Source organism: Cryptomeria japonica, chromosome 11, assembly GCF_030272615.1.
Source record: "Cryptomeria japonica chromosome 11, Sugi_1.0, whole genome shotgun sequence".
Classification (NCBI taxonomy): domain Eukaryota; kingdom Viridiplantae; phylum Streptophyta; class Pinopsida; order Cupressales; family Cupressaceae; genus Cryptomeria; species Cryptomeria japonica.
The window spans coordinates 232,058,419-232,073,535 of record NC_081415.1 but is presented as its reverse complement, the minus strand read 5'-3'; the positions used below and the strand labels follow the sequence as shown (position 1 = coordinate 232,073,535).

Below are 15,117 nucleotides of genomic sequence, written 5' to 3'. Positions count from 1 at the left end.
CCAAAGAGGGACAAGTACTCTAGAATCTAATGTTGAGCAATTGGTTCACTAATACTATTTGAATGACATGATCATGATCTTGTTTTAGTGTAATCCTTTTGGCATATTCTAAAAAGCACTATCTATCTACAATTGCTTACAAATTTGGTGATGTAGAAATTTGTGACTCGTGTAATTGTAATAAAAATAATTGAGTCACAAATCTGTCTACGACTTGTTAAAAATCTTTTAAATTTAGATGCTATTAAATGATTTGCTCTAGAAAAATTAATAACAGCACCTCAAACTAAGATACTATCAAATGATTGATAGACACAAATATTTAAGTGTTCTTAACCAACTACGACATAAATAACTCTCTTTTTTTAATATGCAACATAAATATGCATCATATTAACCATCTGATTAACACTTTTAAGTACGAGTTATTATTACTAATAAAGTAATATGAAATTCATGCAAATATGCCATATATCATCTCTGTCCTGATATGCTGACAAAGTAGCAGTTTATTTGCAGCATTTTGTGTCACAAAGTTGTCGTGAAGACAAGAATCCCGATTTACGCATAGAATCATGCCAATGCAAACCTCGGTAATGATTAAGAAAAAAGAGAGCAAAGAATAATTTATAGAAAGAGACGTTCAGTTCTTTAATTATTTCAACAAAGAATGCATGGAACATATGAGTTTGAACTTCATACGGTACCCCTTTTCTGTATATATCAATCTTCCACTATTGAGTCATTTTATTCTCATAGATGTATGTACATTTCAAATCAACAAAACAATGAATGACATAAAGTTTTCAATTTTATCCCTTTTACTGTTGGTAAAGCCTATATGTTTCAACTCAGAAAATTCATTTAATATTCGATACCCAAGTCATCCTTGACCTTTTTACTGTGTCAAGGTCCTACTTTGCTTATATGCTGCAAGATTTTACTGTGAGCTTCTCTTTAATTCCACAAATGGAAGTTTTCTTGTAGTTGGACTTGGCTTTGAATCAGAGTAGGAATACAAGAATGGCAAGAAAAATGGGTGCAATCAGACTAATGCAGATGATAAGTGCTCTGTTTCTGGTTTTAGATTCATATGGAGCATGTGAGAAGCAGGTTGAAAAAGGGCCATTTCACATGTTTGCAAAGAAACAAGCTCTTTCCTCTCAAATCTTCTCACAAATGTTAGAAAAAGATTATAGGTTATCTGTCCGAACGACTGAATCTATCACTAGCTTTGAAGAGATTGGGATGGAAACTAACTCATACTTATGGAATGATGTGGTGGTTTCTGTGGATGACTTCGGTGCAGTGGGAGATGGAATCACAGATGATACCAAGGTTCATTACCTGCATTTTGAACTTCATTTTTAACAATCTAAGACTTGAATCAAAAAGTAAACTTTAGTTTAAGAAGGAATTCTTGCTCTGAGCTTATATGAGAGTGATTGATGGACTTGTCCCTAACATAGAATTTAGCATAGAATTTAGTAAAGATATCAGATTTCCATTCTGAGCTGCGAAGTTTCTTGATTAGATTGTGTAGAAGTTTTTTCATTAATATTTCAGATCACAGTCTTAGTGTTCTTGTGTAATTACTCTGTTCCAGGCTTTTGAGGATGCTTGGCAGGAGGCATGTTCGTCAGTGTTTGCAACCTTCTTTGTGCCTGAAGGAAATATGTACCTTCTCAAGCCCATTAACTTCTCTGGCCCATGCCAATATCCCTTAACTGTGCAGGTAACCATTAAGGGATCATAGTACACAGTGAAAACACTCATTTCATCCTAATTTGATAAAGAAGTTTGTAAGGTGTCTATTCTAGTAGTTTGACAATCTAATTCATCTTCAGTTTGATGTTTGCAGATTTCTGGGACAATAGTTGCACCAGAGGATCCAAATGTTTGGATTGAGGCAAATTATTGGCTCCTCTTCAATGAAGTAAATAATCTTGCAGTTGGTGGTGGAGGTAGAATTGATGGAAGAGGACAGAAATGGTGGGCAGAGTCTTGCAAAATCAATAAAACAAATGTAAGGGCATCAAGCACTCTCCATATTTGAAATGTTCTTGCCAATGACTTCAATTTTTAGATTATAGCAGTGGTGATTGAATGTTCACATTAGATAATAAGTGCAAATCCTGATACAGTGTTTTCCTTTCATTTGTAGCCATGTACACCTGCTCCAACGGTATGTTCCTGTATCGTTTTCCATATTTTTTTCATTTAAACATGACCTAGGCACAATTCTGGAGATGGTGATATACAATAAAATAGTAAATATGTCTGTATGTAAAGGTGTTATAGTGGTGTCTAAATCCTTAGTTATATCTGAATCAATCAACAATCTTTGAGTCAGGAACTTAAACATAGAAAAGATGATATACAATAGAGTAGTAATATGTCTGTATGTAAAGGTGTTAGAGGCATGTCTAAAACCTTTTGATTTCCAGGCAGTTACCTTTGATTCAATCAAAAATCTTTGGGTCAGGAACTTAAGCATGGAAAACAGTCCAAAATTTCACCTTACATTTCAAAATTGTGCTGGAGTAGAAGCAAATTATCTAAGAGTCTCAGCACCTCAATACAGTCCTAATACTGATGGCATTCATATCAGTGCATCCAGCTATGTGATGGTTACTGACTCCATTATTGGTACCGGTATGCTCAGTTACCCAATTTTTTTAATTTTTTTTCAATCTAGTTAAGGTGTCTCTTCTCAACTTCACTGGTATCTTCTTAAATATTTATGCAGGGGATGACTGCATTTCCATAGTAAGTGAATCATTTAATGTTATGATTCAAAATGTGACTTGTGGACCAGGCCATGGAATCAGGTACCCAAGTATCTAAATTTTATAACACCATAACTACCCATATAGAAAGTTAACTGATAAATTGATTTCCTAATATGAATACAGCATTGGGAGCTTGGGAAAGGGGAACTCAGGAGCAGAGGTGTCTTTTGTGGTGGTGGATGGTGCATATATCCATGACACTACAAATGGTCTGCGAATCAAGACCTGGCAGGTAAAATATCCCAACTCTAATCCATTCCAAACAGAGATGCTGATGCATGGCCACAGTGACATCAGACTTTGTTTTGACAGTTGGAATTGCTTTACATATCATAGTTTGACTTGACGTGGAAAATATCTCCTATTTGTCAATTGATAAGTTAAAGAGACTCTAAAATGAATGGTTCATAAGGCACAAGACTTGGTGAAGGTTTTGCAAATGGGGTAGCAAACTAAGTGAGCTTAACCTTGGAGGAAACTCCATAGTTAAGTACGCTTGAGTTGGAGTAGTACTGGGATGGGTGACCTCTTGGGAAGGCCCGATGTTTCACCTTTGTGAGAATCATCTAGATGCAATGAGAGCTAAGTGTACCATTCATTCTCATGAGAAACAGGGTCTTGTAATCCACTACTCATGACACATGGGTCAATGAATTTGACTTCAAAACTACAGAATTGAATCTTGATAGCAATATCAAAATAATTCATATTAAGTAGTCTATTAAAAGAAAGATGCATTAGCTCAATTAGTTATGAGAAAAACAATATATTAGGGATTACCATCCAAGAAGCTAGGTACTTAGGTCAAGATGCTCTGGAACTAAAAACTAGAAATACAAATTAGATAACTCTAAGTTGTAAGTAGATAATTTGCCAAGCATTATATGCTGAAATTGTTCTACTGATAGTAAAGACAGTGATTTGAACTTTATTTTCATTTCATTAGGGATTACTGATTAGTTCAGCAATGTTTCTTAGATCTTACTGCTCTTAATTTTATTTGGATTTGCATTAAACTTATCTAATATTTTTATTTGCAGGGTGGCTCTGGCTATGCTCAGGGAATCAGATATTCAAATATTTATATGGAAAATGTCTCCAATCCTATCATTATTGATCAATACTACTGTGACTCTCCTGAGCGATGCCCAAACCAGGTCTCAGATCACATTGAAATGTTATTTCTAAGCTTTTTTAAATAAAGTTTTAACTACCATCTTTACTTTTACATCTTGGATTGAAAAGGAAGAGCAGATAGTAGGACCAGTCTCTAGGAGTAAAGACTAACCACATTAAAAGGGGCAACCAAAGAAAAAAACACTAAGTGTATTTGACATCACTTCTTATAGTTTGTATAGCTATCAGATAAAGCATTTCCTTTTCTATGCAATTCAAAAATATGTTTCAGATGGTAGGAAGATCAAATTTTATAGCTTAAAGCTGGCCGGGGCCATTATAAAACTAAAGGTCCTGCGATAAATGCGGTATGATATAAGACCGGCACAAACAAATGGCAATGTCTATCCAGCACCCATATTGTACCATTGATCATATTTAATAATTAATTGAAAAATAAACATCTGTTCTATTTTAATTATTAATTAATTAAAAAATATGATCAATGGTATAATATGGGTGCTGTGTAGACAGAGGTCAAACGGATAGTAATACGTAGAGAAAAGCCAAAAAAAAAAAAAAAAAACCTAACAGATCAAAAACCATTGGTCAGTTTAAGCTATAAAATTTGATCTTCCTACCATCTGAACCATATTTTTGAATTGCATAGAAAATGAATTTAGGTAAAGGAATGAATTTATGAGCTACTAAAAATTTATGTGGCTTGTAATGCAGACTTCTGCAGTGAGAGTGAGTGAAGTTGGCTACTTCAATATCAGGGGAACATCTGCAACAGAACAAGCTATTAGATTTGCATGCAGTGAAAGTGTTCCTTGTGAGAACATTATTCTACAAAACATTTATCTCACTCTTACTTCTGGAGATAGTGCAACAAGTTTTTGTGAAAATGCCATGGGGTTCAGCTTGGGCTTTGTGACTCCACCTCCATGTTTTCAATATTATAACCAACTTCAGAAAGAAGAAATGATTACACAAGTAATGACCCAACAACCAAGAAATGAACTTTAATTTGTAAGCTGAAGATTTATTTTTAGAATTGCTTTTTACTTGAACTAAGGCTTTAGATACACATCCTAGAATTACATTTACTAAGGGTTGGCAGATGACAGCCATGGCTGTGCAGTCTTTAACAGTATCAGTTCTGCAACAATTATTCTCAAGCTCAAATAAATCATACTTTGAAACTAAATTTTAATAAAACTTTTCTTTCTCATTTTCTGCATCCAGCCTATTTAGTGAGTAATGGATGTGATATTTTCTTAAAGATTTCTGATCCAAATTTCTTTCAAATAGTTTTAAAAATAGAAAAAAAAAATTGAAAAGGAAAACCTTTTCTTATCTGAGTCTGGTCAAATGAAAAGAACATAATTGGTTTTCTGAATGGTTTTTTTTAAAGGTAAGGATAAAATTTCATTAGTGAGAGATATTCTAAAATTGAGAAATTATGTGGTTATATATGGGCATATTTAAAAATATATTGAAAAGATATGATTAAATGTTTAAATAAATTAAATAATTTTATTAATAAAAATTAGGTTTAATAAATATGATAATTAATATAATTTAATTTAGAGTTGTTATTTATATTGTGATGGAATATGAAAAATTAAAAAAATATAAATATAAATAAAGTTTTTAGTTGATTTGGTGGTTAAAGTATATTTATTAATTTGATTATAACATTAAACAATAATTTATAATCACATATTCTTCAATCTAATAGAAGTAGAATGATGGTTTTTGAAAGGGGGTTTTCTCTAAATGTAGAGAGGGCTTATTTTAAGGTTTGAAATCAACTTGGATCAAATATGCAATGTGGAGTTGAACTTAATTAATAGAGTTGATCTTCAATGCATGAAATAAATCTAAATGTTATGTTGAAATAGAAAAATGGTTTGTCTTGATGTCTAAACCCACAATAATGAAATTAGCAATGTTTACAAACACCTTTGAGAAGTATGCTAAGTGAGTGACATGTTCTTATTCAAAACACCTAGGTGGACCCATTTTCTAGATTTGGAACAACAATTAAAGACACTCTAGGCTATCATGTAATATGCCTAGTCACATGTTACTACAAGTGTCATGTTGATGCTAAGTGTTGATCAAATATATTATAAATTATTTATCTCAATATGTGCAAGAGGTGTCCAATGATTTAAAGATGATCATGATGAATTAGGATTTGTCCTTTTATACAATGACCTAGAATACAATTTAAAACTTTTATGGTTAATTCAATGAACACTGACTAGTTGGAAGGGGAACAAATTTCAAGTTATGAATTCAAACCAATTAAGTGGATTGCTAAACTAAGGATTAAGACTAGTCCCTAGGGTTTAGAGGAACAACTATAATAGATTCAAGGAATGTGCTAACTTTTACACATAAATTCACTATTTATAGGCTAGTTATTGCATAAAGAACAAATTAGATCAATACTTGTCCAAAATGAATGAGAAAAGTGTATAGTATGCAATTTCACCATAATATTTTTTCTCCCCTTAACTTGCATGTGAAGTAGTATGAAGATGTATGTGTTGGGAGCGGTTGTCATTGCACCAAAAGATCGACTTGTCAATGCCTGATACAACCACTAGACTTGTAGAATCCACGGGAGGTAGTTAAGCCATGTCGTAAACACACCACTTTTGCTACATAGAGACCAAGGGCGCACACCTTGCAACATTCCCCCCTTCAGCACAAGCAGGGTTTGAACCCGTGACCTAGCTCTGATACCAATTGTTGTGAGTGGTTGTCGTTGCACCAAAAGATCGACCTGTTCATGCCCAATACAACCATTAGACATATAGAATCCACGAGAGGCAGTTAAGACATGTCGCAAACACACCTCTTTTGATGCACAGAGACCAAGGGCACAGACCTTGCAACAATATATCAAAGTAAAATGAGCAACCATAGATGGGAGATCCAATTAAGCATTATCCAAGCATGCAACATAACACAAAATTCTCACACTTATGCATAGAAGTATAAATGTACAATAATATGTACATTATTGATTCTCAATTTAAAATACATTAATAGTTTTTGTTGTTAGCACTTTCAATGAGAATTAGACCTCTATTTTGAATTACAATCACAGAAAAAAAACAAGTTTGTAAATTCTTAATATAATATTCTTTGAGTTTATCATCTAAATGATTATCTTTAATTTCTTTTGAACATAGGCTTCTTTCTTTAACCAACCTCTAAAGGGCACATAATATACTAAGAAGGGGGGTAAATAAGTATATGCCAATTTCAACTTGATTAAGCATTGATTTAACTTCTCCAAACATGATCCCCAAATCATCAAACCAAGATTTACTAATTTTCCTTGATGATGAATCAATTAATCAACACACATCCACACAAAGAACACTAGATTTATGTGGAAACTCGAAATGGGAAAAACCATGGTGAGAATAGCCACTTGGATCTATTGCCCAAATCGAGCCTCGCAAAAGTAGGAATATAATAAGGAGTTTACAAAATAAAGTAAGACACCAACCTAATGGAGATACCAATCCCAATTATATTTGCAAGTATCAACCTATAGGAGACACTAATCCCCTACTTCAATATTTTAGTACCAACTCAGAATGTGAGACACCAATCCCACAAAAATACAAGAGACATGAATTGCATATGTTCAAGGTTGAATGGTTAGCTTCCTTCTAATATAAACAACATTAGAACTCCTTCAAAAAGTGCATATGATCTCAAATCAAAACCGCACACAATGACTGAGATGCTAATAATAGAATCACCCACATACTCGCACATCAAAACATTCTAGATGCATTAATTAAAGAACTACACTAGGAATGAATCTAACTCAACTATATATGAATTAAAAACATAATTACATTCACAAGTCAGCCTAGAATAAGACTATTGCATCTTCAAGTTGGCCACAAAAATAAACCCTACATCAAACATGTAATAGGTTTGGTACAAAAGCCCACACATTACTCTAAAAGAAGGGACATGCTATGTGTTACCCAGCACACGTTCCACTTGCCTCAAAGCACAACCACAAGATACTTCTAGCTAGCACATTTTACAATCCTTTGGTGCATCACACTGGAACACCAACCTAGTCAGCCAACAAGAAGAGTGAACACTCTGTCACTTCTAAGTTTATGTCTACTAAAGCTCAACCTTTGAAACTCTGGAATATGAAACATTATTTGTACATCTACTTTGCTTCCAAACCATAGGCCATAACTCTCTACTATGGCAGAATGTGAAACCCAACACTTTAATAGTGCAATTGAATGCATATCCTATTCTCGAGCAACAAACCTTAGAAGCGTACGGTAAATGCATCCAAAAAACACCACATAAGGTGCTCAATTAGGAATAACTCAAATCAGAGCATGATGAAAACATTAAGAGAGCTATCCATCATAGCTTGCCAATCTAGACATCATAGCCTACCAATTTGAAACTCAAATGCTCTAGCATAGACATGACAGTAATTTCACTTTCGAATACTTTGACTTCAATGATGGAATTGTCCAACACTTTTGACATTAAATATAACATATGTCCAATAATCTCCCCCATTGTCATTAATGGCAAATAACACAATGTTGCTAGCACATCAACACAAACCAAACTAGTCATAAACTCCCCCTATGATTTTCTCCCCCTTTGACATCAATGGTAGAGGACAATGCCATAATATTTTGGATTTTTTATGATGTGCTCCCCCTTTCATCTTGAGTTCATTACTTCAACTCGCTTACTCTTTATTTCTCCCCAAATAATGATTAGAAACACTCTGTAAGGCTACCAAGTCTCCTTGTGGTAGGGATTCAACACTCCCCCTCAACCTACACTTCCCCTTGATTCAAATGGAGGGAGAAACCACTCCCAAATTCTACTAGAGATTCTCAAAATTCTCACTTCGAAGAGGTTTTTTTTTAAATGTCTGCAACTTTCTCCTTTGCGTCAACATACTCCAACTTCACTTATTTGTCTGCAACCTTCTCTCTCTGAAAATGAAACTTAGTTGCAATGTGTTTTTTCCTTGAATGCGTCATTAGATTCTTGTAAAAAATTATGACACTTGTATCCTCACAAAGAATAGAAATGGGTTCACCAAAATCAACTTTCATCTTCTTCAAATTTTTCTTTATCCATAAAACTTGAGTACAAGAAGATACCGATGCAATGTATGTTTTGCTTCTGTTATAGATAAGAATATTGAATACTGCTTCTTCCTCAACCAAGATATAAGACTATCACCAAGAAATAAGGCTCCACCACTTGTACTCTTTTGATCATCTACACTTGTATCCCAATCTACATTTGTGTATGTAGTTAGTGTGAAATTTTCACTCTTAGGATAGAACAAACCAAAATTCAATGTAGCTTTTAGATATCTAAATATTCTTTTTATTGCCTTGACATGGGTTTCCTTGGGCATTGCTTGAAACCTAGCTACCATTCCAACTACTTTCATTATATATGGACTGGATTGGATGTAGTCACATACAAAAAACTACCAATCATTGACTTATACAAGGTCTAATTTTTCAGAGAAAATTCATTATCTTTGTTCAATTTACACCCAATAACCATAGTTGTAGTTACTAGTTTACACTCCTCCATCTTAAACTTACTCAACATATGTTTTATATACTTGGTCTGAGATATGAATATACCATTTTTTGGCTAAAAAATTTGTAAACCAAGAAGTAGTGACAACTCACCAATTGTTGACATTTCAAACTCTTTCTACATTGCATGTTGAAACTCTTTGCACATTGCATCACTATTACCTCCAAAAAAATAATGTCATCAACAAAAACAAAAATAATCAATAATTGATCACCTTCTATTTGTATGTATAAATTGTTGTCTGCACTACCTCTCCTAAAACCTTATTGTTGCAAATATTTATTATCTAGAATACCATGCTCTAGAGGCTTGCTTGAGTCCATAAAGATCCTTCTTTAATCTGCACACAAAATTTGGTTTTCCCAGGAGCACTAGAACCCTTATGGTTTTTCAATGTAGACTTCCTCTCATACATCTCCTTTAAGAAATATAGATTTGACACCCATCTAATACACTTTGAAATTTTTGAATGTTGATAATGGCAGGAAAATTATTTAATTGCCTCTAACCTTGCTACTGGAGAAAATATCTCCTCAAAATCAACTCCCTCAACTTGAGCATATCCTTTGCATACAAGTTCGGCCTTAACTCTGAGTCCACTTTCTATATTTATTCAACTTGTTTCTAAAGATCCATTTGGTACCTATGACATTCTTGTCTTTAGGTCTTAGAATCAACTCCCAAGTTTCATTTTTCTCAATCTGAGTTAACTCTTCCTCCGTGACCTCTAACCAACATTTTTCATTACTTTCTTCTACATAAGAACTTTGTTCAGTTCTTTACATTAAGCCAAAATATACCTATTCACAATTCCTATCCAAATTTAATTAATCCCATGCAATCTAGTTTCCAAATGCCTTCCCAATCAACAAATCAATTTTCCTTCACAAAGTGAGTTTCTCTCTCAATTTTTTCTTTAAAAAGTGCTAAGTATGAAATGAACTCCATTTTTCCTTTTTAACCCAAAAGCACATTAAAATAATTATTATTTTTATTTATTTCCAACTAATATAATTCACCCTCTTTTTCCCAAAACACATAATGAACACACATTGATAATCATATTTTCATTTCATTGTTAAATGACAATCACTATCCTTGAGATGATAGATCAATGTGTTGTCACTGAGAGGAGTGTTATTAAGAAGAATTTAGTTATGGTTGAATCTCAGGAATATCCCATTTATTTCCAAGCACTTTAGTCATGAACTCCAAAAGATAGCTATCTATATCCTAGGTAAGTCTTGGTTGGCAATAATAAATGCTTTAATCAATTGTGGGTTGGGTGATATGACCATATCAAATAGAGCTAATATAAAATAGTTATCAAATTTATCCTCCTACCGAATCATTTGAATCAACAATAAAATGATTAAAATTTATGATTCTAGGTGTTAATTTAAATCATCCTACCAAGTCATCTAGCTTCTATAATAATTAGCACCTAGATTCACAAATTATATCCTCTTATCACATCATTTGAATCCTATAATAATACCACTAATTAAGAAACCTCAATTCTAAAGATTAAACTATTTAAAACTTGAAATTTTATTTAAGAGAAGTTAAATCTCATCTTATATATGATAAACTCACACTCTTCTGGGTATTTAAAGGTAACTTTCAAAAGGACCTAAATTTAGAGAGCAACTACGAGATTGGCACATGTTGATATTTAATCTCTTTTAAATATTTGTAATATTTTATACACATGGAGATGATTTTGTTTTAAATTTTATGTTGTCAAATCTCATACATGTATGATAGTTTTTCTTGATATTTATAATTTATTTTCCAAATTATCATGCTTTCTTCACATTTGGGTTTGAAATCATGTGCAAAATCTCTATAATATTTTATTTTCATTAACCTCGATAATAGTCACCATATCACAATTAATTCACACCAACCCCAGTAAAGCTTTCATTTTAAAATAAAAAATTGACTTCTATCACAATTTACATTAACATAATCAACCATTGTCACAACTATAATATTTGAAGATATAAAGTTTCTTATGACAAAGAAGCTTTGATCATTCAAAGGCATCTTTGATGATTAAGGAGTGAATAAATAAGGTGTAGGAGGAATGAGAAAGAAGAGGAACACATATTAAGTGACCTAATTCCTTCGAAGTCCATAATCAAGAAGGGACACCAAGCTTTTTCTAAGAAAAAATACAAACACTATGTTTAATTGTATTTTCTTTTTAAATTTACTACTCATATAGATACTCCTTTTATCAACCAAATATGGAAGGGAAGCATGAAGGTAAAGAATGTGATTGTTATTTGCACATAACTTATTTTTGGTTAAGTTTTTTCCTTTTATAATAATAACATAACACTTTCTTGACATGGAACACAATTATGGACCTTAAGGACAATTACAAAAAGTCTACTATTTCTTGATCTCTTAATAAGGTTTGGTAGACCAATACAAACTCTCCTCTAATAGCTCCTCCTTGAAATCGTGTAGTGGGAACTTCATTGAGATGTGAAAATTATTATATCCTTGATTTGTTGACTCACTAGTTAGAATAAAATTACCCATGTTGAGGATAAGTGGTCCCATAAAATGTATGAGATTTGATAGTATAACATTGTGATTAATTGGGTTGTGATTACTTTCTTGCATCTTGATTAAAAAAAAAGTGAGATATAAGATGGGAGTGAGTGGTTTCTACCAATAAATATATCATGATCATTATGTCAAAGGGGAAGATGTCATATTGGAAGTGACCCTCCTACAAAGATAATGTTTAATTTCTCAGCTTCCCCTCTCATCTTCTATGGCTAAAAAATAAATAAAAAATATCTTTCCTACAGTCTTCTAAAAACAATATTTCCCCCCAATTAAAATATTCCTAAAAAATATGTCTTGGAATTACTTATATGATTATTAAATTCTCATATTATTTACTTATTTCCTTTTGAAAAAAATCAATGTACTTAACAAAAGTAAAATCAAACCCTCTTCACAACATGGAAATTGATATGGGATTCAAACTATTAACATATTGAGGTGCTCTACAAGCACAAGTACTTTCCTCATTTTCCTAACATGTTTGATTATATCTTAGATTCTATGTATTACACAACTACTTCAAGTTTTTTATGGACAATGAATTATTTGAGTAATATGGGGAATGAATTTTATGATGGGGAGATTCTCACAAAAGAGTTACACCTTGCTCAATAGGTAGGTCAATGATATTTTAGTGGGCTCCCATCAACCTTTGCTTTTCCATTAACAATTCAAACAATTAAACTCCTTTGGAGTGCTCCCTATCAACATGTTTGCTCATATTACTCACAAGCCTGGCTGGGATTCACTAGAGTAAATCCAACCATCCAGTTATCCAAACCTCCAACATACACTTGCAAGGGTCTTAGGGGGTGTATAGTAGGTGTTTCAATTCCACTCATGTGGTCCTTTGATTGGCTACACTCCTTTTTTCCATTGCTTCCTCTTATTCCTATTTTCTAGGCCTAGTAGCCCTAGAGCCCCTACTAGCCCTACCTTACTAGTTTTTGTGCAATTACTCAAAAAACCTCCAAAGGACCCCCAAAAATCCTTGGTGATCCAAGTACCCTTTTGGACAAAATTTTAGATTTACTAGGGTAGGTTGTTTGTTCTATCCGTACCGGTACGGATCCCAAGAATGGCACTTTTGAGGGTTTTAGAGTTAACGATCTTCTCCAATAGGGTTTATTAGTTTCTACACCCTATCACACCTCCATCTCTTCACTGAGACTCTTCTATGCTTCATACTTCCATTCCAAACACTTGGTACATTCACATTTGTTCATCCCTACAAGTACAAACAAAAATGACAGTTATATCCCTAGTCAGGCTATGGCAGAGCTTGCCTAGGATATGATGGTAAGTGGCTTCCAAACAACCTCCAAGAAATTCCAAAGAATATGTACACTATAAAAAGGTTCCTTGAATTGAATTCCAAGGGCCATTGAACAAATACAATGGGGTTTCAAGTTGGAACCATGTCGAGGGTCTTAAACCCTTGCTTAGACCGAGAGCAGTGCAGTATAAGACAAATTGTAATCACACACCAAACCTACACTAAGAAAGGATAAAAATTCTTTCTGAGCAACACAATATAATTTACTAAACCACCATGGAAGGACAATAATAAGATCAATCCATTTGGTACAGACTGCTGCTACCAAAATAATAATAACTTATGCAAAAATCTGGAAATTGTCTTCAAATGTTATTCAAACTTGCTCCTAGATATTCCAACCCATGTAAAATCATTTTATATTCCTCCTTGGTCATAATCAACCCCTCATCGGTTTCCTAACCACCGATTTGCTCAATTTTGCAAAGTTGCTCAAAAAGTTGCAAAAAGTTGTCAAGCAACAATGAAAACTTTTGCTCCCATTTGCATTTTTGCCATTTATGAATTTCTATTCATTCTAAACCTCCTAGGATGGTTCCCTAACATCAAAAAAACATGACCAAATTCCTAATAAGTCCTTACAATGATTTTTACCCTATTTTGCAAAATAATGCAATTTTAGGCTTACAAGGGCACATTGGCCAAAACTGATAAAACAAACAAAACTTGATGACAAATACACTTCAAATAACTCTAAACCACACTTGTGGACCTAACCACAATCCGTTATTCATTCATGGATCCCAAACATGATCAATCACTCCAAAATATGAAAATGCATCAAAACTAGATAGAACTAGGTGCTCCTGCACCATACTCCCCCAATGAGAAAGAAGTCAAATGACTCATTTAGGCAAAAAAGAGAGGGGGATTACAATCTTAGGAAATTTTTCTTCAAGTACCCAAGTGGCTTAAGATTCTGGAAGATGCTGCCACTTGACCAAATGTTCCATATAAGCGGTTTGCCTAGTCTTCTTGAGGATTCTTGAATCCAATACCTTCTCGGCTTGAAGCAATGATGTAGGTGGCAAGGGTAGGTCTGAAAGTGATTGGGAGACCTATGATACTCTACTACATTCCTTTGGAAGTGTGCCTTTATACTGCACCAAGTCTGCAATATTAAATATAGGAGATAAAGCCATGTCTCCAGGTAGATCAAGTTTGTAGGCATTTTGCCCATACTTAGCCAAGACCTTACAAGGTCCAATCCTCCTCATCTGAATCTTTCTAGGAACACCTTTATAAAGCCTTTCTTTGTTCAAATGAACCATGACCAAGTCCCCAATAACAAATTGAATATCCCTCCTCTTTTCATCCACTTTATCTTTGATTCTTTGAGAGGTGTCTAGTAAGGCCTGCCTAACCTGCTAATGAATCTATTTCATGGACTGAGCCATGTCTACAACATGTCCACTCTTTTGTTCCATCTTCCCAATATCTCTGAGCTCCAACACACCTCTAGGATGAAGGCCATAAACTACCTCAAAAGGACTCTTACTGGTTGATCTATTCACACTATCATTGTAGGCAAATTCAGCTTGATGGATGATCCGATCCCAAGCTTGTCCATACTCCTTAGTCAAAAACATAAGAAGCTTCCCAAGTGTTCTATCTACCACCTCTGTTTTTCTA

The 15,117-nt window shown here is 33.7% G+C and overlaps 1 protein-coding gene across 1 annotated transcript; it reads left to right on the top strand.

Annotated features, from left to right (window-relative positions):
* The first annotated feature begins 754 nt into the window (after positions 1-754).
* LOC131063958 (probable polygalacturonase At1g80170) lies at positions 755-5,142 on the top strand. The gene is made up of 9 exons (XM_057997963.2): positions 755-1,338; positions 1,607-1,735; positions 1,862-2,026; positions 2,165-2,185; positions 2,448-2,655; positions 2,750-2,831; positions 2,916-3,024; positions 3,833-3,949; positions 4,644-5,142. Exons 1-9 carry the CDS (start codon positions 1,024-1,026, stop codon positions 4,935-4,937), a joined length of 1,440 nt encoding a protein of 479 aa, XP_057853946.2. The 5' UTR covers positions 755-1,023; the 3' UTR covers positions 4,938-5,142.
* The last annotated feature ends 9,975 nt before the right edge of the window (positions 5,143-15,117 follow it).